Below are 27,145 nucleotides of genomic sequence, written 5' to 3' on the forward strand. Positions count from 1 at the left end.
AGCTAAGCGTGTGTCATGAAGCTCTCGCTCTCATTTCGTGTCTGGTTTTCTCGTCGGCTTTAATTATTAGCTTGACCATAAAATATATAACGGGTTTCGTAATTTGATACCGTTAGTCATAACTTTTTGGCCTTACAATCACCCCTTGACTTATGATATCAAAAACTTTGTTGAACCATGTCTCCCATTTTCGCAAATCAACCCAATAAAGCCGAAGCCTCTTCAATCACCCCTTAAATGTATGATCCACCTAATTCATTCATGAAGCAGTGAACGCTTTTTTATCCATCTCGTATCTTTAAGCAGTATAGGTTCGGAAGAAGTACCGGGGACAACGATCAAATGACAAAGCTTATTATTTACCCTTTTAAGCGCTTTGAAAATAATATGGAAATAAATGTTTTGAACACGGTCCAACAATGACGAAAACCAGAACGCATTTGACTTTTTTCAGTTTGGTCAACCCCGAACATATAATTATTTTCTTGGCCAAAAAAAGATTTTTTTCACAAACACATGCCCCATTCTCACAGCATACCAACTACTTTAGGCCCAGATCAGTTTTGATGAAATCCAGCCCGAACCAAGTAAAAACAAATCACATATGACCCAAAAGTTGGTCCATATGTGGCAGCACACATATGTTTTGAGAGCCCAACGTGTAATAACAACAAAATACCAATGTGATATATTATTTTGAGCAGTTGCTGCTTACTAGCCGCCACAAACATTATGAACCCTTCTTGTCGGAAAACCGGGTTTTAGTGCCGGCTACCGGATAAAAAACGGATTCCGGCCATCTCCAAACATGTCCACTATCCTTCAACACATCAACACCATTTCCAGCCGCCACAACCATTACCCCAGCCACCTTCGCACGGCCGGAAAAGAAATAAAAAGGGCTACTAGAAAAGTGTTGTCGCCGGAAAGACGACTTCGGCCACCACCGCTGTCATGTTCCACCTGCAGCCGTCGTTCTTCATCACCTACAAACGTCGCCATCTTCTTCTTCTTCCTTTCTTTCTCGCCGAAAAAATGTTGGCCGGAAAAACGTTTTCTCCAGAAATTGAAACCCTGATAGCCATCATATACTACCGCCAGCAGTTACCGAAAACCCGTCGATCACATCTTCATCCATTAGTTTCTATGACCCGAAATAACCGAGACTCGTGCGTTGGAGTTTGATATCTTACATCTTCAACTTCAAACTTGTCTCTGAGAAGAACCATAGGGTCGCTGGATTTTCGGCGTATGGCAGAACGGTTCCCGAAACTCCCGGATTGGGCACTTGTAGATCCAGAACATCCGAATCTACAAGAAGAAGCTTCAAACACGTTTATTTCCCACTTTATTATCAAACTTTAACAGGTTTTAACGTCTTAGTTCGGGTAATAGCGGAAGTAGAACCTGAATATCAAGAGCAAAGTTGAGTCATAAAATTCGACTTGCTCAGGTACCAATTCTAGGTTCCAAAACGAACACTAACGGATTTTTCACTTGATAAAGGTTCGAGACGGGTACGGTAAATCAAACGACCGTACATAAATAATATAAAGATAAGATATAAATGAACGATCTCGTTTTCGGTTAAAAGATTGATAGCATTAATGAAGAACCGACCCACCCAAGGTGAGCTCCCCTTGTGTGGATGATTAACACATAGAAAATACACACATACAATAATACATAAGACTCATATTTATAGCCTAACACTATCTTCTAGAAGCCTTATCCCCATTGAAATTAAGCACGCGTCCCGAAGCTCTCGCTCTCGATTCGTGTCTGGTTTTCTCGTCGGCTTTAATTATTAGCTTGACCATAAAATATATAACGGGTTTGGTAATTTGATATCGTAAGTTATAACTTTTTGGCCTTACAAATATGCACGTTTACAATATTATTTGATTGGATTCATCCATTTGATTAGATTATTGTGCCATTCGATTACTTTACACTTAAACATTTTTTCACAGAAGCTGCTTAGTCATTCAATTACTTGGTCATTCGATTACTTTGTATTCGATTACTTTGGACTTTTTTTTACCAGAAACTGTTTGAACTTTGTGTTGATCATGAGATTGTTTTAGCAATGGCTAATGCAAATGAGGAAGTTAAGAATGAGGCTATAAGGAGTTACATGATATGTGAGAATGAGGCTGGAACTACAACTAAGCCTCCTAAGCTACTAGGATGGGACAATGCTTTTGAAGAATTCAAGCAGTGTTTCAAAAACTACTTCAGAATCCTTGATTATGGACTTCTTAGACCCATTGAGAATGGTTCACATATTCCCATGTCTACCATAGCTGATAGCCAAGTTCCTAAGCTTGTGACTGCTTATGATGATGAAGATAAAAAGATGTTTAGTGATGATAACAAAGCTTATGGTGTTCTTAGTGTTTGCCTCTCACACGAAATTGCTCGAACTTTGAGAGATCACACCACTACTAAAGGCCTTTGGATGCCTTGGTTAGTAAGTTTGAGGGAAACACTGAAATGAGAAACAACAGGAATGGCATGCTAAAGGGTGAGTTTAACATGTTCAACCATGTGTAAGAAGAATCGGTTACAAGCCTCATCCATAGATTTGAAACATTGATTACCAAGATCAAGAGTGCTGGAATTGATTATGATTAGATTGAAATCAATGCCAAGTTGTTAAACTCCCTTCCCCGTATACCTGGAATAGCAGTGTGATCACAATTAAGAGGACAACCAACCTCGAGATCACTACTCTTGTTGATTTAATATACAACATTAAGTCATTTCAGATGGATGACAAACTCAAAATGGGTAATCACATCAGTTCTCATAATCAGGCAGGAATATCCACTGGGTCTGGAGTAAGTACAACTTTTCTGAGCCATGCACACCCTAATGTTCACGCTGTTAATGGATTCAACAAATTTAAAAGTCAGCCAGCTTTTAACTCTGCCTACAAGACCACTGCAACTCCTCAAGCACCTTCACGTTCAAGCTCTTTTCAAGAAGCGGTTGATAAAGCTGCTGAACAAGCTTTGAGAGTCCATAGGATCAAGAAACCTGTTAGGCCCCGTTACCGGTGCCCTACATTTGGTGTTGGATTCACTCATAAACACAGTTCTTAAATATCATAGTTGATTAAAACATTCACGGAATATTAAAAACTTTCATAAACATTACAATCAAATCCATTACTTTGCCTTTAACGAACATATTGTCTTTCGAATCAAAAATTAACTAAAAACGTCTTAGGTCTTCAGATGCCAGACTCTTATTCTTCTGCCATGTGCCCCCGCTCAAGCGAGCTGTCTAATTCTACTCACCTGCGTGCATACTAAAAGTCAGCTACGCTGAGTGAGTTCTAGTTAATCATACCACATATAACACATTCATAACTACATACTTTCGTACATACTTCATACTTTCATATTTGCATAACCATACCTTACGTTTTAAAAAGCATTACGCCCTATAACCTTCGCATATATTATTAGGGTATGCAACCCTTTAACCTTCGCATATATTATTAGGGTGTGCAACCCTTTAACCTTCGCATATATTATTAGGGTATACGTCCCTTTAACCTTCTCATATATTATTAGGGTATGCAACCCTTTAACCTTCGCATATATTATTAGGGTATGCAACCCTTTAACCTTCGCATATATTATTAGGGTATGCAACACTTTAACCTTACCTTACCTTTCATTATCATATCCATACATTTAATACCATACATATCATGGTCGTACATACTTCCTTATTCACATACACATATCATACATACAACACTATACTTGCCTTAACAATATGTGCAATACCCGGAGGTCGCTCACGTACTGTCAAGCATACATACATAACTATCACAATCGTCATTAAGACATACACTTACCATTTAAGGTAAGTGTATTAACATTCACATCGAGTATGCACACAGCCCCGAAAACATAACAAGGAAATGGGGCTAGAAACTCACCTGAATGCGGTTACGTTCGCCGTTTATGGTTATTCCTTTCTTGAGCTGTACACGACTAATTGTATAACAATTACACGTATCAATTAACTATCACTACCCATATCGTCTTTCTAGTCTTAATTATTACCCTCAACGAACGGGGTCCGAGGGCAGCGTCCCTGGCAGCAGGTTTCCAGGGGCGGCCGCCACTAGCGGGTCCAAGAGGCAGAGCCCCTGGATGGGGTTAAGCTGCCAGGTCAGCTTGGAAAAATTTTATTTCTATTAACTATCTTAACACATTTTCCATTAGGATTTTGATTAATTTTATAATTCATTAACTTCTTTGATATAACGAATTAAGCTTGATTCGTTAACTAATTCGTTACTTTCATAATCTAGTTCGTTAACTGATTCGTCATCTGATTCGTCATTCCAATTGGTTATCTGAACAAACCCCGATTCGCTACCTTATTCTTAACGAATTGGCAAGTAAGAATCACTTGATTCGTTATCTGGTTCGTTAGCTGATTCGTGATTTGGTTCGCTGTCTAGTTCCTTATTTGGGCATAACGAATCGGTGAACTGATTCGTTGTTTGAACATAACGAATTGGCAACTGATTCGTTATCTTGCCTTAACGAATTGGTTAGTTGATTCGTTACCTTACACCAATCTTATCCAGACTTTGACTCAGGGTCAAAATCAAAATTGCCAAGAACACCATAACAGTCAACAGATTTCAGATTTGCTATTAAACCCCTAATTCTTAACGAAATAACATGATTTCGGTCTCGTTAAACTCGCAATCCTATCGCCTACAAAACCCAGTCAGCCAAACACCCAAATATTGCGTTCTAATGGGTGCGATTAATGCATTCATATTACGAGTTCTATTAGGTTATCAATTAACCTAGCAAAAGTTTTCGGATTTCAGTAGGATTTGTTGTGTTGGATTCGTTTTTAACATACTAAAACAGATCTATGATTTCCCAAACCAATTCGAGTCTAAACGAACGATTTCTAGTTATATACGTACCTTAAATTAACGAGTTAAACTACGAACACAAGGTGATCCTTGATGTAGGTTTGGTTCATCACAACGTTCTAGCACCAAAATCTCGGGTTTTCAACTTCGGTTCTAGGCTTGGATTAAAGGAAAATGTTTGTGTGTGTTTTACAAGGTGTAGGCTATGGTGTAGAGATGGATAAAATGGAAAGGATTAGGGTTTAAGGGTATTTATACTCCCTTAAGCCTATGGACCTAAGGCCCATTCCATCTCTTATTCCATCTTCTAAAGTCCAAGCCCGCCTTCTATTAGTTGATTGTCTAAACCAATAAACGACACACTATCAAATAACGAAATTTCATTTATTATTATAACCGAAAGTAGGTAGTTACACCCCCCCCCCCCACAAGCAGCTCATCCTACACTACTCCTCAAACTCATCAAGTTGATGACTCCAATTTGGCACTGCTTCAGCCTTTATGGCAAGCCATGAGGATTTGTTGCAAGGAAAACTGCTTCCTTCCTTGTACGAATGTTTGGAAGATCTTCTCAACACAAATCTCTCTCAAATTACGAACATGAAATGGACGGATGAGTTACTAGACATATCTGTCAAGTTCTTGGACATTTGCAGCAATACAACTGATGTTTTGTCACGGATTAAACAACACGTGAGTGAATCAGGGTGTGATCTTAGGAGACATGGAGTGTGCAGCATTGAAAGCATCACTGTCAGATACATTGCATTCAGAAATAAACTGAAGAAGGACATCAAAGAATCAATGGCTTATCTAAAGCAAGTGGAAAGCATTATATGCAGCTATCCCTTCATGGTATTTAAGGAAGTTGCAGAATGCAACGCTGTTATTTTCCTGCTCTTTCTTGAGTTCTTGGCTGAGCCGCTTTTGAAGACAAACCGAAAATGTTGATGGAAAGCCGTCTCAAGATTTCTATCCAGTGGTAAAGTGCTACCAGAAGAGAAAGCTTATACACATGTCAATGAGTTGCAAATCCTTGATGATGCGCGCACTATTGAGATGCAGTACAAGTGCGAAACATGAATTTATTCAACTTCTACCCAACAAGCTAGAGGCCTTGGAGGCAACACTTGAAGGCATCGACTGTCACCTACAACTGTTGTCAAGACGCCTAATTGCAACCTGAGTCTCTCTTCTTAACATGGTCTCTTTTTACTAATCGAAACCTAGCTATCTCATTATAATTTAGGGTGCCTATTTGTATGTACATATATTTTGGATGCTAGATTGAAGCATTCGAGTATAAATAGGATCCCAATTTGGGATGTAAGTCTCGCATAAACATTTTTTGATGTACTTAACCAACACATTTTGATCCTCCAGCTTGTGTATAGCATTTTGCCTTTGTTAATTTCCAATTCATCTATTACTTACCTTCCCCAAGGCTATCTTTTTGTTGTTAGCATGATCCAGCCCTTAGAACACTATGGGCACAGCCAAATGAAACTTTGAAGATGTCTTATTGATGTTGTCACGAAAAGCTCATATCTAATGGATTACTTAAGATAAAAAAAAAAGATATCTAAATAAACATGAATTTAATTGTGGCAGTATATTTAAATAATTATTAACTGCAAAATCATATCCAAAATGGTTTGCATAGGGTCAGATATCACCTTATATGTTTGATTACTAACTAACTGACTAATTGTAATACATACTTAATAAACTTCAGCAATCCGTAAAGGGTGAACGGCAAGTATACATATTCATAATCAACTTGGTTAATCAAGATTAGGTTTGTGTATATGTATATTGGTTAAATGATTAACCAATCTAAACACAATGGAACCCAATGTTTAACTTTCCAAAGTCAAACAGTGACTTTGTACAAGATTAACCAAGTTGATTATGTATATGTATATTGGTTAAATGATTAATCAATGTAAACACAACTTTTGACTTTCCTAAATCAAACTATGACTTTGTTTGATTTTAGGTTTGACTTTCCTAAGTCAATCTTAAACTTTGTACAAATGCAGTTTCTTATTAAACTCAAATTCATACATACATATATGCATGCACACATACATACACACAAATTCATATATACCACACAGATACACATATACATTTATATACATATGCATATACATACATACATACATACATATATTTACACAGTCACAAATGAATAGACAATAATGCCCCTGACACACATGTACATACATTAACATTGCTTAAAAAAATCTAATAGTTAACTATTTATCAAATGAGTTTATTGTTATCTACTAAATAATGCTGCACATACATAAACAAGCATACACACACAGACACACATGTGCATGCAGAGACACACAACATAAAGATTGTCATTGCACTTATAAAATAACTAAAGATTGCACATATAGATGGCAGTCAACATCAAGTGAAGCAAAAATACTAATAGAGGGGGAATCTGGGTTGTGAATTGAGCCACGTCATATATCAATTTAGAAGTAATGCTAATTTTGCACACCGATTGTACGAACAACATACAACTTTTATTACCTGAACATGTGTGTGATGTTTAAGAACATGGATGGATATATTAGTCTTCATTAACGTCAAAGGACATGTATTTCATTAGTATTGCATTTGGTGTTCACATAAAGGAGCATATTTATTCACGTACTATTTGATAAACATATGCGCATTAGACTTGCTTTTTCAATACCATTTCAATGCAAACATTCTAGCAATACATTTCATGTTATCACATAGGTAATAATACATGATAATATTTATTGGTTGTCATGACTTGAGATTGTTAAGCATGATCAAATTTGCATTTAGGTAATTGCAACTCAATGTATAACTTGATTTTTTTTATTACTTCTCTAGTATGTTCTTTCTCGAGGTATCCTTCAACTCGTTTGACCTGAACAAATTTGATACTTTTTTTTTCTAGAATGGGCCATTTTGACTCAAAATCATTTTGCTCAAACTCATTCTAACTCACCGTCAAACCTACAAATTCCTACAAAACCGGTTCAACAGATATCTACAAAATTCTTTCTCCAGAGTCCAAACTAGTTGGAAAGGGCAATCCTATATTTGAAGAGTTCAATATAATTTGAGCATAAATACTATTAGTTGCAATTAAATAAACAAAACAATTATTGACACACAATCTAATCTATTTATATCAATATTGTTCATTGTTAAAAAACATTGCTTATTCAACCTTAAAACATGTAGTTAAAACAGCAGCTTGTTCAACATGTCTTTCTAATTAGAACTGCTTGTTCAACCATAAAAAAACACTGATATGTTTTTTGTTAAAACATCAACCAGTTTTGACACTTTTTGGGATAAAACACTAACCCATTTCAACCTATGAAACAGCACGTTTCCAGTTTTTTTTTTTAATTTACGCATATAGAAACCATCTTGACATGTTTCTGGTTAAAACATTGTTGGTAAACCATAACAGATTAACAGGGGAGGCTCGGAGGGTGTGCGATGCACCATCGGCCGGGACACATAAGTTTCAGGGGCACAATTTTTTTTATACATATTACATATATACGTTATTTTGCAATGGTTTATTAGATAATTACATGCTCAGAATGGTTTTTGCTTATATTAAATCGGTCGATAAAAGTTTTATCCATGTATGTTAGCGAATAAAAAAATTTCATTAAGGCCTACGAGCCTTTTTATTTTGGCCCGACCGAGGTATTTAAATTTTCAGAGATGACCCTGCAGATTAAACAAGATGAAAGATGATGAAAAAAATATTACTACTAACCTTGTTCTTCATTCAGCTTTTGTGGAATTCGGAAACCATTAAAATCGGTGAGTATATAAATGGATTGGAATAAATTAAAAAAATCCAACTTGTTTTATTGGGTAAATCTTATAAATAGGTTAGTGTTAAATCAAAATAACTCGAAACAAATCAAAAAAACTAAAATAGCTCCTTAAAATTCGACTTGATCCATAAACGGGGAAACATCGTCTCGCCACAAATATAGCGCCTCTGCGCACGCCCTGAATGCTTACTGTGTGTCAAAGCCTTTCATATAAGTATCACAAATATATCCTAAATAAGAACAAGTTTGAAAGGATCAAATATCACCTTACACATTACTAACTAACTGTAAAACGTACTTATTAAAATTCAACGTTCCAAAAGGGCGAACTTTAGGGAAATTGATGGAACCTGAAAACAAATCACCATGAAATTAGGGTTAAAAGTAAAAGTTTTATATAATAGTAGTAATTTCATTTTTCAAATGCTGAAAAGTGGAATTTGAAATAAACAATTTGTCAAGAAGACGGTTGTGATGTGGTAGCAGGTTGATGAACGTAGAGTCTTGGTTTCTTGTCACATTGGATCTTCACATGATCCGCCATATCATCCAAGAGAGTCTCAGCATCATCACACAGCCTAGAAAAACTTGCTACCAACTTAGATTGATGTGATGATGTAGGTATCTTTGTAAGTATTCCTTCAGTCTCCCGCAGGGTAGAAACTATACTTTTATACACTTTAGCAAATTGCTCATTGTTATCTGTCATCCTTAACCAAAAATTCCATTTCATATTCGTGACTAGTGGTTCTCAGCTTCTATTGGTGCCTTGTCTTGCTTCAAATGAGTTGTGTTTGTTTCACTATTTTCTTTCCATTGATATATTAGATGATAAATTAAACTTAATATTATACTTATGTTATTATTATTATTATTGTTATTATTATTAGATAGATATATAGATAGAATATGGCGGCTGGCTGTGTAACCGGTTATAAACGGTTAACCGCCATTTTGCTTGTGTATAAATATGTCTATTGTAATAATGTATCAGGCACCAAGATATTCAATAATATCCACTTTCTTCGTATATCATTTTGTACATTATCTGTTTGTTCACACACACACATTCATACACAGAAACATGAACAACACGAATTCAATTATGATGTTAACGATGATAACGGCTTCCGCTAATATGATATAGTAGCACCTGCAGTTCTCTCATAAGCATGCGCGCTAATGCAATATTCTGCACAGTCTTAGCCTCCTGCCCGGATCATATAATATGCATGAAGCATACAGATAGCTCCTAAATAAAATATCATTTCTTGTGGAACGTATGAAAGATAAGAATATACCTCATGTGAAACCATTGTGATGGTGGCACCCGGAGAACCATCTAACAAATAGTTTTTGACTTCCATAGACATGCTTACTTCCGTTCGTTCTTGCTCGTTCAGAGAAACATAATTGGGATAAATCTTTAAAATCTTTAAGTTGGCAAATGGAGAAGGTTGATGTGCGATTAGTTCCAGGGATGAAAGAAACTGAAAAATATACCAAACAACAAAGTAATCTCATAGTCATAACTGTAATGATATGAAAATCTATTTTCTTGAATATGTGTTTGTACAAATCTTTTTTTAATGGTTTCACAACCCCAACAGTATTTCCATTGCTTGAATTAAAAATCTATGTTAGATGCGAATGAAAACATTAAGGGACAAATGTACCTTCACAAATTCCAAGTTGAGCGTAAGAAATTTGACATTATGGAACTGTTGAAGCAGACGGACAATTTTATGTACCTTATCTTCACGGGAACGTTGAGCACATATATCCACCTTCTCCAAATGAAGAAGGTCTGTAGAAAACTCGAAAGATAAATTACCACCTCCACAATGCAAAGAGTAAAGGTTGGGTGCAGTAACTAGATATATTATTGCCAAAGATGTTATACTCAGATTTTTAAGTTGAGGTGTAACCTCATTGACACCCTTACAACCGCCGTTTCCTTCAAGTACTGTTAGACTAGTTAATCCAGGATGACATATATTGAAGTCATACGAGCTCGTCATATTGCAACTTTTTAAGATTAGATTCTTCAAGTTTGCACAGTTAGAGAAAACACCATCACGCAATGCAACTTTATGTAGATCCAGTGTTGTTAAAGTTGTTGCCTCCCAAGTAGGTAGGGTCAAGGTGAAAAATCCGCTCAAAGTGAGATGTTTGAGGGACTGAGAACTAAAGGTTGAAAGAGGGAATTCAAAAGACTTTCTACGCAAGCAAGTAATACTCAATTGTTGGACATTGTGGGAGATTGCAAAGTCGATAATTCTTTTGATAAGCACATGGCTAACAGTGTTATGAAAAATGACACTGATAGAATGCACGTCTGTTTGATTATTGCGTTTGGATAGGACATGTCTAATAAACTGGGAAAACTTGGAATACGTATGAAAATCCTCACTTGAGAAACTGAGACATGGCATTGAAGTCCACGTATACTTCCATCTAGATGACAACACACTTGTTCCGATTGTTTTTTTAATGCCATTCAAAGCAAGGATTTTATGGATAAGATCATCCGGCAAGCAAGTAATACTCACCTTCGACATTTATTCTATTTGTATCATGCCCAAAATCCATTCTCTCCCGTACCTTGACAGAAGCTGCAATTTGATGGTGTGCAACAGTTAGCACATATATAATACAAACTAAACACTCGAAGATACAAGGGTTATCATACTTACATTATTTAAAATTTAGAGAAAGTTCACTTTTAGTTTCTATAAGTAAACCTTTCATTTTTACTTTGACTGAAAATTGCAACATTAATATTAGACTACAATTAACTGTTTGATTAGTTATATGAATTTGGGAAACTGCCTAAACATCCAATTTGTGGTAACAATTGTGGGCTGTAAACTAGGAAGCATGGGAATGGTAGTTTACCTGGAGTATCCGTCCCGGATCGAGTTAATGGGGATAGATCCAAAATGTTTTCGGGTTAATGGGGACAGATCCAAATCATTTTGGGGACATTTCTATTTATTTTTAGTGCTAGCCAGAGAAAAAGTGTACCTGAACATCCGCGGGAGGGGGGGGGTTCAATTTCTGCTAGAAAGAGAAAGAATAAGAAACGGCCGAAAATGAAGAAGATGGAAGAGAGCGGCGTATTGAAGTCTTAACCTTCGTTTTGTTATTTTTAGGGTTATTTAGCGTTTTTTTAACAATTAGCCTCGCTCTTTCACTCGTTACATTTAGTACCTCAAGTTTATTAACTTTTACCTAAAACTATTAAAAAGTGTAAAATAAACTTGTGTATTTTAACAATTAACCCCTTATATTTTCACTAGTTTACATTTGATTCTTAACCTTATAAATTATAAAAAAATATTAAAGTAACATTATATATTTAAATTTTTATCTTCTTGTTGTCATACATCTATCTTGGAATTTTGATTTTTCTGTTCTCGTACCCGTATCGTCCCCGTACCCGTTCCCACGCTACATTTCAGCAAACTGTTTGTTAACTGTTCGGCGGGAACTTCGTTTATGTCCGTCCGTTTAATAATTGAATAAACATGAACAAGAAATTACATTCGATTAACAAAATGAATGAATAGTTCAGTTGTGTTCATGAAAGTGAAATAAGGTGTTCGTTTAAATCCATTGATGTTTGCCTGTTTTATGTTTGTTGATTAAAAGTACTTTGTATATTTTTTTTAATGATTTTTCTATTCTCATCAAATAAATATAAGCAAAATTAACTATTGGAAGAATATACGAGTTTGGGGTGTGCATAAACCAAAAACCAAAAACCAACCTGAAATCGAAAAACCAAAAAAAAAACAAACCAAAAGAAAAAACGAAGGTTTGGTTTTATGTTTTTGTAAAAAAGCAAACCGAATTAACAAATTTTCATTTTTTATTTTAATTAATTTATAAGAATTAACAAATATGTAAGTCAAATATTTTTAGCCTAAATGTATAATAATAAATTAGTTATTAATTAAGAAAATGATTTGTGCCCAAATTCATTGATTTAGGCCAATTGTTTTTTTCCAGCTCAAATTTTTAAGCTCAAATGATAATCTAAGATGAAAATCAAAAAACCCAGAAACCAAACGGTTTTCAAAAATTCAAAAACCAAAGGTTTAGTTTTAGTCTAAAACCAAACCATGCACGCCTCTTATATGAGTTGTAAATAATTACCTTAAATGTAGATTAACATATGAATAAATAAAACACCAACACAAACTTGGTAACCGGAACGAACCATTGACACTGACCATTCTGGGTTAGCCAAATTAAACAAAACATTGTTTGTGTTTATTTGTGTTCGCTTGTCCAATAAAAGCTTAAACGTCAAAACATGAACAACGCTTTGTCTGGTTAATTTGATGGTTTGTTTACAGCAAGACCGTGTATTTTTTCAATGATGAAAAACACACAGAAACCGATTTCCCCAACTTAACTAAAAATAAGCAACTGATTATGAAGCAATCGAACAAGGACAAAAAATCAAATGATTACGTACCTCGATGATGATGATGATAATAATAATAATAATAATAATTCATACTCCAAATGAAAATGAAAATGAAAACTAGTGGTTTTTTTCACACGAAGCCTAAAACCAATTATTTTGGTGGCACCTTTGAAAACAAATTAAATTGTGGCGGCGACTGAGGTTTTATTTTTAGGAAAATCACATGTTTTTTTGTAGTGAGAAACTGAAAATACCCTTACTTAATTGCAAAATAATTTTCAAACTCGTTTTCTCCGTCATTTATTATTTTCACAACACGTTTGGCCTCAGACACGTTTTTGACTACCTATGATACGACCCGTATACCCGCTGACCCAATCCAGCAGACCCGGCCCAATGACTCAGTTAAAAAAGAGTGAATTTGTCAACAATCATTCCCTTAAATCATGCATGAATTATAAGATTAGATATGCATGTTTACATTTTCTCCTTGTTTAGTTTATTCACATGCTTGCATTATCTCCATGTTCCACCATTCACGTTATTTACATTCTGCATTCCTTAACGTATTTAAGTTGAGTTTAAGTTAATGAAAACAAGAGAAAATTGTTCCAAAAATCTTGTCTTCCAATTTCTTATTTATCTTGGAGGTTGAACCACTCAAGGGTTACACTAACCTCAAACGCATCTTTGACAACGTGTTTTACCTCAAACTCGCCTTCCATGGCATGTTTGGCATATTATTTTTATGTATATTATATTATTATAATTAAATTTTACTTATATTTGGTTTTTTATATAACTTTAAATATATGAAGTTTTTTAAAATTCTGAATATACCGTGGAGACGTTTTTATCTGAGTGCCGACATAAATTTTGTTCAAAACCGAGCCGGATCAGATTCATATTGAGATGTTTAATAAAAATTGACCCAAATCGGTTTTAAGTAAAATTTATACAACGTGTGAATGAAAAGAAGCATGTCTCAACAGTATATTCAAAATTTTATAAAATTTTATATTTTAAAAGTTATAAAAAAGAACTAAACATGAGTAAAATGAAATAACATTATATTATATTCAAAGATAAAACTTCAAAATTTTGGAATCAAGTCATGAACGCCGGAATTGAGTTCGAAATTGGTCGGGGACACAACTTTTTAAGCTAGCCACATGTTATAGTTGGTTTACAAACGAGGCGGCGGGAATAACAAACATGATGTGGACGAACACAAAAGGATATTTTGAGAATATTCTCTTTATTTCCTATGAAGTTAAAGTATCGTGTCCATGGTTTGCTTTGATTCTATATCTAGTTCTAGTTAAAAATAATATTTTTTTTACCTTTTTAGGATAGTTTTCTTTTTTCTTCATTCATCCAATAACATAACACCGTTAGTTGTTGTTGTTAACTTTCATCAATATGTCACTCACATGATTGGTATCTTTGTAATTTGAATTTCACCTTATTTATTTAATATTAACATTAGTTTATCCTAACCACAGTAACCTTGTTTTATCTTTTTTTATTTACAACAAAACCCTAACATATGTTTAAGACTCTCATCTTGTAAATTTTGTCCCTCTTCTCACATGCCAAAATGAATTTTAGGCTGCATTTTTGTAGCAATTTAGCTAGGCCAGTAAACGAGCCATACGAACATAAACATTTTTGTAGCAATTGCGTTCGTTCATTTAACTTTAAACGATCACAAATAGATAATCGAACAAATATTTTGTAAGTTTATCTAGTTCGTTTGCATGTTTAGAAGTTAGGAATCTGATTAAGTGTATGTCTAGTTTGAGTACAATTAGTAAGGCTGATTTTAGTATAAAATATATATGTTATGGGTTATTGTAAGTTGTTTAAAAATAATAACAAACAAAAAGAGTCGGTTTTGGTTGAGATAAAATTTTGTGTTCATGTTCTTGGGTGTGGCCTAATTTCCAACAATGAAATTATAAAGCTTTTTAGTTTTGCAAAAAACTCATTCGCCTAAACACAGGTGCTAATTCGATTACCGTTCGGTCAATTTGGTTATTTACTCACCAGCCATACAGACTTAAATATAAATGCATGTAATATGAAATTTTGGACATGGTGATGTTCACATAAATATCCATAACTATGTTTAAGAACATTGATACATTAGTCTTTACTTATGGCCAAGGACATGTATATCACTAGTTATGCATATTTGTGTTTAAATAAAGGAGTCTTTGTGGTTTGCGAAAAACTTGCTTTCGCAATTCCAATTCGATGCGAAAAACTTAGCAAGACATTTCATGTTATCACATAGGTAATAATCATTATGTTATGACCTTCAACATATGTCGTCGGGACCAATAATATTTGGATAAATAAAACAGCAACACAAACTTGGTAACTGGAACGAGTCATTGACACTGACCATTCTCGCTTAGTCAAATTAAAAAAACAATGTTTGTGTTTATTTATGTTCGCATGTCCGATAAAAGCTTTAACAACAAACATGAAAAGGCTTTGTCCGCTTCGGTTTGGTTCGTTTACAGCAGCAAGACCGTATATTTTTTCAATGATGAAAAAAACACACAGAAACCGAATTCCCCAACTTAATTAAAAATAAGCAATTGATTATGAAGCAATCGAACAATGAACAAAAATCAAATGATTACGTACCTTAATAATAATAATAATAATAACAATAATAATAATAGATCAGACTTGGAACTGGTCTCATACTTCAAATGGAAATGAAAATGAAAACTAGTGGGTGTTTTTCACACGAAGCCTAAAATCAATTATTTTGGTAGCACCGTTCAAAACAAAATTAAATTGTGGCGGCATCTGAGGTTTTTTTTGTTGAAAATTACCCACTTTTTTTGTAGTGAGAAACTGAAAATGCCCTTACTTAATTGCAAAATCATTTTCAAACTCGTTGTCTCCGTCATTTTTTATTTTCAAACATGTTTGGCTAGACACGTTTTTGACGACCTATGATACGACCCGTATACCCGCTGACCTAATCCGCAGACCCGACCCAGTGACTCAGTTAAAAATGAGTGAAGAAGTCAACAATCATTCCCTAAAATCATGCATGTATTATAGGATTAAATATTGTACGTCCCAAAACGACCACGAACGAATTTTGCACTTAATAAATGTTCGAGACGGGTACTGTAAATCACACGACCGATCATAAATAATATAAAGATAACATATAAATGACTTATCTCGTTGTCGGTTCAAAGATTGATTACATTAATCATGAACCGACCCACCCAGGGTGATCTCCCTTTGTGTGGATGATTTACACCATGAAAAACACACACGTACAATAATACATAAGACTTCTATTTATAGCTTAACATTATCTTTAAGAAGCCTTATCCGTATTGAAGCTAAGCGTGTGTCATGAAGCTCTCGCTCTCATTTCGTGTCTGGTTTTCTCGTCGGCTTTAATTATTAGCTTGACCATAAAATATATAACGGGTTTCGTAATTTGATACCGTTAGTCATAACTTTTTGGCCTTACAATCACCCCTTGACTTATGATATCAAAAACTTTGTTGAACCATGTCTCCCATTTTCGCAAATCAACCCAATAAAGCCAAAGCCTCTTCAATCACCCCTAAAATGTATGATCCACCTAATTCATTCATGAAGCAGTGAACGCTTTTTTATCCATCTCGTATCTTTAAGCAGTTTCCTTCAACACATCAACACCATGTCCACTATCCTTCAACACATCAACACCGTTTCCAGCCGCCACAACCATTACCCCAGCCACCTTCGCACGGCAGGAAAAGAAATAAAAAGGGCTACCAGAAAAGTGTTGTCGCCGGAAAGACGACTTCGGCCACCGCCGTTGTCATGTTCCACCTGCAGCCGTCGTTCTTCATCCCCTACAAACGTCGCCATCTTCTTCTTCTTCCTTTCTATCTCGCCGAAAAAATGTTGGCCGGAAAAACGTTTTCTCCCGAAATTGAAACCCTGATAGCCATCATATACTACCGCCAGCAGTTACCGAAAACCCGTCGATCACATCTTCATCCATTAGTTTCTATGACCCGAAATAACCAAGACTCGTGCGTTGGAGTTTGATATCTTACATCTTCAACTTCAAACTTGTCTCTGAGAAGAACCATAGGGTCGCTGGATTTTCGGCGTATGGCAGAACGGTTCCCGAAACTCCCGGATTGGGCACTTGTAGATCCAGAACATCCGAATCTACAAGGAGAAAGCTTCAAACACGCTTATTTTCCACTTTATTATCAAACTTTAACAGGTTTTAACGTCTTAGTTCGGGTAATAGCGGAAGTAGAACCTGAATATCAAGAGCAAAGTTGAGTCATAAAATTCGACTTGCTCAGGTACCAATTCTAGGTTCCAAAACGACCACTAACGGATTTTTCACTTGATAAAGGTTCGAGACGGGTACGGTAAATCAAACGACCGTACATAAATAATATAAAGATAAGATATAAATGAACGATCTCGTTTTCGGTTAAAAGATTGATAACATTAATGAAGAACCGACCCACCCAAGGTGAGCTCCCCTTGTGTGGATGATTAACACATAGAAAATAAACACATACAATAATACATAAGACTCATATTTATAGCCTAACACTATCTTTTAGAAGCCTTATCCCCAATGAAACTAAGCACGCGTCCCGAAGCCCTCGCTCTCGATTCGTGTCTGGTTTTCTTGTCGGCTTTAATTATTAGCTTGACCATAAAATATATAACGGGTTTGGTAATTTGATATCGTAAGTTATAACTTTTTGGCCTTACAAATATGCACGTTTACAATGTTCGCATTATCTCCATGTTCCACTATTCACGTTATTTACTTTCTGCATTCCTTCATGTATTTAAGTTGAGTTTGAATTAATGAAAAAAAGAAGAGAAAATTGTTCCAAAAATCTTGTTTGCCTATTTCTTATTAATCTTGGAGGTTAACCCACTCAAGGGTTACTTTGACCTCAAATGCGTCTTTGACAACTTGTTTGACCTTAAACTCGTCTTCCAAAACATGTTTGGCATATTATTTTTTATGTATATTATATTACTTGGTTATGTACTGTGTGTAACACGGGTTGAAATAAAGAAATTTATTCAAAACTATACAATTTGAAATACAAAATATATGTTAAAGTTATAGAAAATGCATTATACACTATAATAAATTACACCAGGCTCCATTGGATTATACACGTTGTCCCTGGTATATAAATTTCTATCTCCACTACTAATACTTTTATCTTTATTAGACCCAAATTTATAACAAATTAAAAGATGACCATACATCTGTAGAACTATAGGTATCCAAATGATTGATAACATGATTCACGTGAATTGGCCATCAAAACTGGCGTATCATAGACTACTGATGTGCTAAAAGTAGTCAAATAAAAATACGCTAAACTGAAACTAAGTAATACTCTAGTCTCGTAAACTTAACTTTAACTACTAACCGGCAAGTGTACCGGTCGACTCTAGTACAGCCAAATAAGTCATGATATCGAACCCATGAGACTATTTAAATTACCAATCTAGCAAATTAGACTCAACTAAATGACACGACTATTTATTAATATTGTCTAAGGGGGGGGGGGGGTTAAACTAAATAATACTAAACTATAAACTAAACCCTAATTAATTAAATAGTAATAAACTCTAATGATTACTTAAACCTGATTAATTATTATATTAATAAACTTAAAACCATAATTAATTAAAATATAATAAACTATTAAATTACTTAGATTAATTAAGATGATGAAAGTAACTACCTAGCCTAGAATCTCCTAAGTTACGGCTATCAATTAACTGTGAAACTTAAGTTATGGAGCTGGGCTCGTAAGATAAACCCTTGACAGGAAACCCGAACAGGACCCTTGAACCTTCAAGAAGAAACCTATGAGTTTCTATAAGTTTTAAGACACACCAGTTTTATATATTAAACTTCCTTACGGTTATTTAATTGTTTTATGTCTAAGTATCTTTATGGTGAAATCCTACCTTACAGCGCAGAAATCAAAGATAGCTAAGCACAACTGACTTAATAGACTAAGTTGACAATCAAACCTAGACGGACTCCTTACGACGAACTAAATCTAGCAATCCTGACCAACAAAGATCTATCAATAACCTATCACCTTACTAGGGTTGTTCAAAACCGGATATCCGAACTTTCGGATATCCAAAACTGGATATCTGAACCTTTCGGATAGTGAAAATCACTATCCGAATCTAAATCCGAAACTTCGGATATCCGAGGTTTGGATATCCGAACCTTGAATATCCGAATATCCGAAAAGGGACTGACAAAAACGGTGGCTGACTGGACGATGGTGGATGGCGACGGTGGCTGACTGGACGATGGTGGATGGCGACGGTGGCTGACTGGACGATGGTGGATGGCGACAGTGGCTGACCATAAGATGGTGGATAGCGACGGTGGGTGACTGTAAGATGGTGGATGGCGACGGTGGCTGGCTGTAAGATGGTGGATGGCGACGGTAGCTGGCTGTAAGATGGTGGATAGCGAAGGTGGGTGGCTTTAAGATGGTGGATGGCGAAGGTGGCTGGATGTACGATGACGGATGGCGACGGTGGCTGGTTGTACGTTGGCGGATGGCGACGGTGGATGACTGTACGATGGTGGATAGCGGTGGTGGCTGACTTTACGATGGTGGATGGCGGCGGTGGCTGACGGCCCGTGACTCATGAAGATTAGTGTGTGAGAGAATGAGAGGAGAGGCTGCTCTGTTTGTTTGTTATGTTATATTGTTATGTAGGGTTTTGTTATTTGGCATTATATAAAATATAATTAAAAAATATTAAAATTAAAATACCGGATAATTCAGATATATCGGATATCCAAAAAATCTGAAAACTGCTATCCGAATCCGAATCCGAATTTTTGGATATCCGAAAATTCGGATAGTTCGGATACAGATAGTCGGATAATTCGGATACCCATTCGGAATCGGATAATTTTGAACACCTCTACACCTTACAGCTTTCTAGGCTAGCAGCTCACTTTTATTTATTTAATTAGTTTTATTGTTTTTATGATCTTATTCGAATTCAATCACAAGCTTTTCAAGAACACACAGTAAATGATCTAACAAAACCCTATCCTATAAAACGATCAACAAGGGCAATGTGAAACAATAAATCAAAGCAAATAAAACCAAGTAATCAATACACATCAATTCATGAAACTCAACAATTTACTTAAAGCATAAAATCCATAACGAACAAAATCCCAATTAAAATCAAACCAAACAAAGGTTCATCACGACTTAGGTAGTTTATAAAGTTTAGCCTAGCATCATGTAATCAAAATCAAACAAAGTAAATAAATCCGAAAACATGGTGAAATAATGAGAAACGAAAGATTAAAGGCGATAAAACCCGTAGTCTTCGATCTTGAACGTATATCTCTTCACCGGATGCTCTCGTGCCTTCAAAAACCACCAAGAAACTCGAATAATAGCTCTCATATATTCTAAATTCGTTTGGTGGCACCAGGGTCTTGTTCAGGTTAAGATTAGGGGTGTTTATATACTGAAATAGGGCCCAACACTGAACAAATACGCAAAACTTTTTTGGAAATAATAGGTGTAGGCGCCGCGTGGCCATGGTGTGCCCCCATGGTCGCGCGGCGCGGCTTCTGGGGGTGGGGGCGGTCAGACCGGCCTGGTCTAACCGGTTCTCTTTCCGGTTCCTTCCTAACGTGTTCCGATTTCTCGTACTGGCTCGTTTTGACTCGTGTTTCGCTCTTTTGATCACGATCAACTCACAAAGCCTACAAAACATAATAATGTTAGTAGTATACAAATATTTACTAAAAACAAAAAAAAAACTAAATAAATATTAAACAAAATATACACGGAAAATATGTATATTTAGCATTATATCAAAATCCTCACACTTATTCTTTTTCCGTCCCTGAAAAAGTCTAATGCAGTTGGATCAGAATCGAAAAATACAGTCTTAAAAACATATAAATTAATGTAAAGCTCGGATAAACGCAAAAACCTTGATCACCAATATTGTTGTCCACTTAAACCCATGCCTTAATATTTACCGGGACAAATAAGATCCACAATTATAATTACTCAGTGGCTCACACAATTAACACTCGCTTATTTTCGGCTTTTACCTAACCAGACCACCCCAACTTGACTTAAACCTCAAAATTAGCAGATTTAAAAATTTTATTGCTCTATTTTTTTACATGAATAGTTAAGACGATCAAGTGTATTATTTATCCACCTAAGTTTAAGCATCAAAGTCTACCAAGCAACCATTAGATACGATTAAGGTATAATTAATCAATAGCTAGTGTTTCCCACAACATGACATACCCCCGTTATCAAGCAACACCCCAAACCATCACCATAGGTGAGCATGCAATTTCATCTATAGGGTTTACATGTAGCATGTACCTTGCGGTCCGTTTCTTAATGGTAATTAGACGCGAGCAAGGGGACCCCACATGGCTAATAGCGTGGATGATCAAGTCACTAGTGTATTTGTACTTTAAGTACGTAGTGATCATGTTTATTGACTTATGTGGCATAAAACTGCAGGTTTGCTCTTTTTTAGATTTATTTTAAATATTCACAGCCCCACTTAGGAATTGTGAATACCCAGATGAATAGATTGCATACAGACCCATGGTCTCCGGACCCGAGGCATCCCATCAGTACAGGAATTAAAGTTATAAAACCATACGCCAATGAAGTGTAAAACTCTAAAACTAAGCAGTTTAAGATTTATATTAACGTTAAACCTACCCAAGCATCATATGATAATGTATTCAAATTTTTAAAATTCATAATATTTTCACATTTCATACCAAAAATTGAGGCTTGAGTATGACCCGAACTTTCATTACTTATCTTTCACGGACAAAACGTTTTACCCACAAAAGATTTCCGTTTACCCATTTTATTAAATTGCCCTTTCATTCTCAAGGCTGAGCCTACCAATACATCCCAAGTAAAGTGCATTTTCTTTTATATTATCTCATATTATTAGTAGTTTGAAAAACAAAATTTCCGATAAGCATCATCATCTCCCACTTTAACGCAGAAAACTATATTCAAGGGACATTTTTTTAAAATATTTTTCACAATTTTTTTAAACCAACATCATCTCACAATTTTTTAAACGCGAGCAAGGGGACCCCACATGGCTAATAGCGTGGATGATCAAGTCAGTAGTGTATTTGTACTTTAAGTACGTAGTGATCATGTTTATTGACTTATGTGGCATAAAACTGCAGGTTTGCTCTTTTTTAGATTTATTTTAAACATTCACAGCCTCACTTAGGAATTGTGAATACCCAGATGAATAGATTGCATACAGACCCATGGTCTCCGGACCCAAGGCATCCCATCAGTACAGGAATTAAGGTTATAAAACCATACGCCAATGAAGTGTAAAACACTAAAACTAAGCAGTTTAAGATTTATATTAACGTTAAACCTACCCAAGCATCATATGATAATGTATTCAAATTTTTAAAATTCATAATATTTTCACATTTCATACCAAAAATTGAGGCTTGAGTATGACCCGAACTTTCATTACTTATCTTCCACGGACAAAACGCTTTACCCACAAAAGATTTCCGTTTACCCATTTTATTAAATTGCCCTTTCATTCTCAAGGCTGAGCCTACCAACACATCCCAAGTAAAGTGCATTTTCTTTTATATTATCTCATATTATTAGTAGTTTGAAAAACCAATTTCCGATAAGCATCATCATCTCCCACTTTAACGCGGAAAACTATATTCAAGGGACATTTTTTTAAAATATTTTTCACAATTTTTTTAAACCAACATCATCTCACAATTTTTTTAACGCGAGCAAGGGGACCCCACATGGCTAATAGTGTGGATGATCAAGTCAGTAGTGTATTTGTACTTTAAGTACGTAGTGATCATGTTTATTGACTTATGTGACATAAAACTGCGGGTTTGCTCTTTTTTAGATTTTTTTTAAATATTCACAGCCCCACTTAGGAATTGTGAATACCCAGATGAATAGATTGCATACAGACCCGTGGTCTCCGGACCCGAGGCATCCCATCAGTACAGGAATTAAAGTTATAAAACCATACGCCAATGAAGTGTAAAACACTAAAACTAAGCAGTTTAAGATTTATATTAACGTTAAACCTACCCAAGCATCATATGATAATGTATTCAAATTTTTAAAATTCATAATATTTTCACATTTCATACCAAAAATTGAGGCTTGAGTATGACCCGAACTTTCATTACTTATCTTTCACGGAAAAACGTTTTACCCACAAAAGATTTCCGTTTACCCATTTTATTAAATTGCCCTTTCATTCTCAAGGCTGAGCCTACCAACACATCCCAAGTAAAGTGCATTTTCTTTTATATTATCTCATATTATTAGTAGTTTGAAAAACAAAATTTCCGATAAGCATCATCATCTCCCACTTTAACGCAGAAAACTATATTCAAGGGACATTTTTTTAAAATATTTTTCACAATTTTTTTAAACCAACATCATCTCACAATTTTTTAAACGCGAGCAAGGGGACCCCACATGGCTAATAGCGTGGATGATCAAGTCAGTAGTGTATTTGTACTTTAAGTACTTAGTGATCATGTTTATTGACTTATGTGGCATAAAACTGCAGGTTTGCTCTTTTTTAGATTTATTTTAAACATTCACAGCCTCACTTAGGAATTGTGAATACCCAGATGAATAGATTGCATACAGACCCATGGTCTCCGGACCCAAGGCATCCCATCAGTACAGGAACTAAGGTTATAAAACCATACGCCAATGAAGTGTAAAACACTAAAACTAAGCAGTTTAAGATTTATATTAACGTTAAACCTACCCAAGCATCATATGATAATGTATTCAAATTTTTAAAATTCATAATATTTTCACATTTCATACCAAAAATTGAGGCTTGAGTATGACCCGAACTTTCATTACTTATCTTCCACGGACAAAACGCTTTACCCACAAAAGATTTCCGTTTACCCATTTTATTAAATTGCCCTTTCATTCTCAAGGCTGAGCCTACCAACACATCCCAAGTAAAGTGCATTTTCTTTTATATTATCTCATATTATTAGTAGTTTGAAAAACCAATTTCCGATAAGCATCATCATCTCCCACTTTAACGCGGAAAACTATATTCAAGGGACATTTTTTTAAAATATTTTTCACAATTTTTTTAAACCAACATCATCTCACAATTTTTTAAATTCGAGAAAGGGGATCCCACATGGCTAATAGTGTGGATGATCAAGTCAGTAGTGTATTTGTACTTTAAGTACGTAGTGATCATGTTTATTGACTTATGTGACATAAAACTGCGGGTTTGCTCTTTTTTAGATTTTTTTTAAATATTCACAGCCCCACTTAGGAATTGTGAATACCCAGATGAATAGATTGCATACAGACCCATGGTCTCCGGACCCGAGGCATCCCATCAGTACAGGAATTAAAGTTATAAAACCATACGCCAATGAAGTGTAAAACACTAAAACTAAGCAGTTTAAGATTTATATTAACGTTAAACCTACCCAAGCATCATATGATAATGTATTCAAATTTTTAAAATTCATAATATTTTCACATTTCATACCAAAAATTGAGGCTTGAGTATGACCCGAACTTTCATTACTTATCTTCCACGGACAAAACGCTTTACCCACAAAAGATTTCCGTTTACCCATTTTATTAAATTGCCCTTTCATTCTCAAGGCTAAGCCTACCAACACATCCCAAGTAAAGTGCATATTCTTTTATATTATCTCATATTATTAGTAGTTTGAAAAAACAATTTCCGATAAGCATCATCATCTCCCACTTTAACGCAGAAAACTATATTCAAGGGACATTTTTTTAAAATATTTTTCACAATTTTTTTAAACCAAACAAGGTTAGTTAAACTTGTGTCCCATCCCCACACTTAAATTTTGCATTGTCCCTAATGTAGGCATGGGAAAACGAATCAATAAAAATAAAAAAAAAAACCTTAAAAATATAAAAGAAAAACAAAAACCTAAAAAATAAAAACATAAAAAAAATAAAAAATAAAAAAACAAAAAAACAAAGTACAATGGAAAAGACTTAGCTGGTAATATGCGAAACTATCAAAGTGCCAGTCTATTTCCATTGGTGCTCTCCTTACCGGCCACTCACCATGATTTAGCAACTTATTCTCTCTTTCTGAACAGACACAGTCACTCCTCTCGACATACCTAAGTGACATCAAACACAATATCTAGAAAATAAAGGTTACTTATAAGTCTCAAACAGTCACCATACTCCAACCCTCCGAACCAACCAACTAGTCTAGAATTATATTGACGAAATAAAAATAAAAACATCATAAAAAGAAAAAAATAAAAAGATCCTAAATAGATAAAAGATACAAACTCCCAAAGCTGGTGCGTCGTCCCCTCACTTAGTCTTCGTCCTCTTCCTCCTCCTCCTCTTCTTCCTCCTTTGAACTCTGCTCATACGTCTAAAACGGCTCTGCATTATCATAACCCGAACCACCCGGGGCACTCGAACTACTTGGAACCGCAACCTCTGGCTGTTGAAGATAATCAGGCAAACCAATGCTCAACCCAGTTATCAAGTGTCTCAACGTGTCATCCTGCCTCTGCTAATTTTCTCTCATAATCCGCCTCAAATCATCGCACTGTTCAGTCATATATCCTTCATCTGGTCAAACCCAGACTTCATCCAGTCATACAACGACTCTGTAGTAATCGTCTCATGGTGAGGCTCTCTAATCGGAAACTGAATACCCGGGCTCTCAAACCTATGTAACGGCCTCTGATTTCGTGTGAGCAAACCGACTCTCATAGCCGCAGCAGCCTCGGTATCTGGCGGTGGATGAACTTGTGGACCCGCTTTAATATCTTCACACGCTAACGAGTCACTCAGCTTCAAAATCCATGTATTCCTCAAATCTTTGACTCAACAAACTCCTTCGCGGGCCCCTTTCTCATATAATCTGATTTAAACGTCGGAACACGCCCAAATTTCTTGCAATAACTGTGATATACGGGCCCATATCAACCTTTAACCTTTGCTTTGTTTCACCTCGTCTCGCGCGATGAAAAGACCATGCCAAAATACTAGCATAATTAACTAGCCCTTTTTCCACCATCGCTAACAAACAAAACAAATCTAACAAATTCACCTTATTCTCACCCGAAACTCGACCAATAAGCGTGTTCACCAAAATCCGATGAATATAACGAAGCACTGGGTCTCGAATATCCGAACTCACCATACTACCCGAAAACGTACAAATCGCAATTTTATCCCAAAATCTAGCCAATTTCACCTTATTAAAACTTGTTGGTCTTGGTTTCGAGAAAGCACCCCGTATACTCGTCCTAAACACCGGAAATTGAACCTCCTCAACCGAGTAAAAACCACTCGCTATCCTAAACTACAATATATTCATCTCATACGTCTTCCTACCAAGAGCAAACGAAACCGCATTCAGTTGATCAAAATTACCATCCTTATATTGAAAAAGTACTTAAAAACTCCAACGTCAATTCATGGTATTGCGGCTCGTTAAGACACAACATCACCTTAAACTTAGGACCCAACAACTCCTCCACGCATTCTCTATGACCAATAACATCCAATCGATAGTCTTGAAAGTGAAAATATCCGAATTAATGAGATTATTCATTCCAATATATTCCGGTGAATCTTCCGCAAATTTAAGTAAAGAACTATCGCAAAGATTTTGACTTTTTCTTCTCGTCTCGATCGTGTTACTTTGATACTCAATACGATGAGTATTCTGCTTAGCAAAACCACCTCGGCCGGCCTCGTGGCCACAGAGCCGGACCTCTTTTTCGCTTTCCCGCTGCTTTCAACACTTCCATATCTG

The 27,145-nt window shown here is 35.5% G+C and overlaps 1 protein-coding gene and 1 long non-coding RNA gene across 2 annotated transcripts; one reads left to right on the forward strand and one right to left on the reverse strand.

The window, feature by feature from the left end:
* The first annotated feature begins 5,422 nt into the window (after window positions 1–5,422).
* Window positions 5,423–5,872, forward strand: LOC143582748 (uncharacterized). Its single transcript, XM_077065241.1, has one exon. It carries the CDS (start codon window positions 5,423–5,425, stop codon window positions 5,870–5,872), a length of 450 nt encoding a protein of 149 aa, XP_076921356.1.
* Window positions 5,873–9,917: 4,045 nt separating this feature from the next.
* On the reverse strand, window positions 9,918–10,514 carry LOC143582744 (uncharacterized). The gene is made up of 3 exons (XR_013144037.1): window positions 10,455–10,514; window positions 10,080–10,268; window positions 9,918–9,988 (listed from the first exon to the last, which is right to left on the reverse strand). It is a non-coding gene; the product is annotated as an uncharacterized LOC143582744 (long non-coding RNA).
* Window positions 10,515–27,145: the final 16,631 nt, after the last annotated feature.

The sequence above is a fragment of the Bidens hawaiensis genome, unplaced genomic scaffold (assembly GCF_021521415.1).
Source record: "Bidens hawaiensis isolate Kalapana, Puna unplaced genomic scaffold, B.hawaiensis_p1.1 tig00031915_1, whole genome shotgun sequence".
Lineage (NCBI taxonomy): Eukaryota > Viridiplantae > Streptophyta > Magnoliopsida > Asterales > Asteraceae > Bidens > Bidens hawaiensis.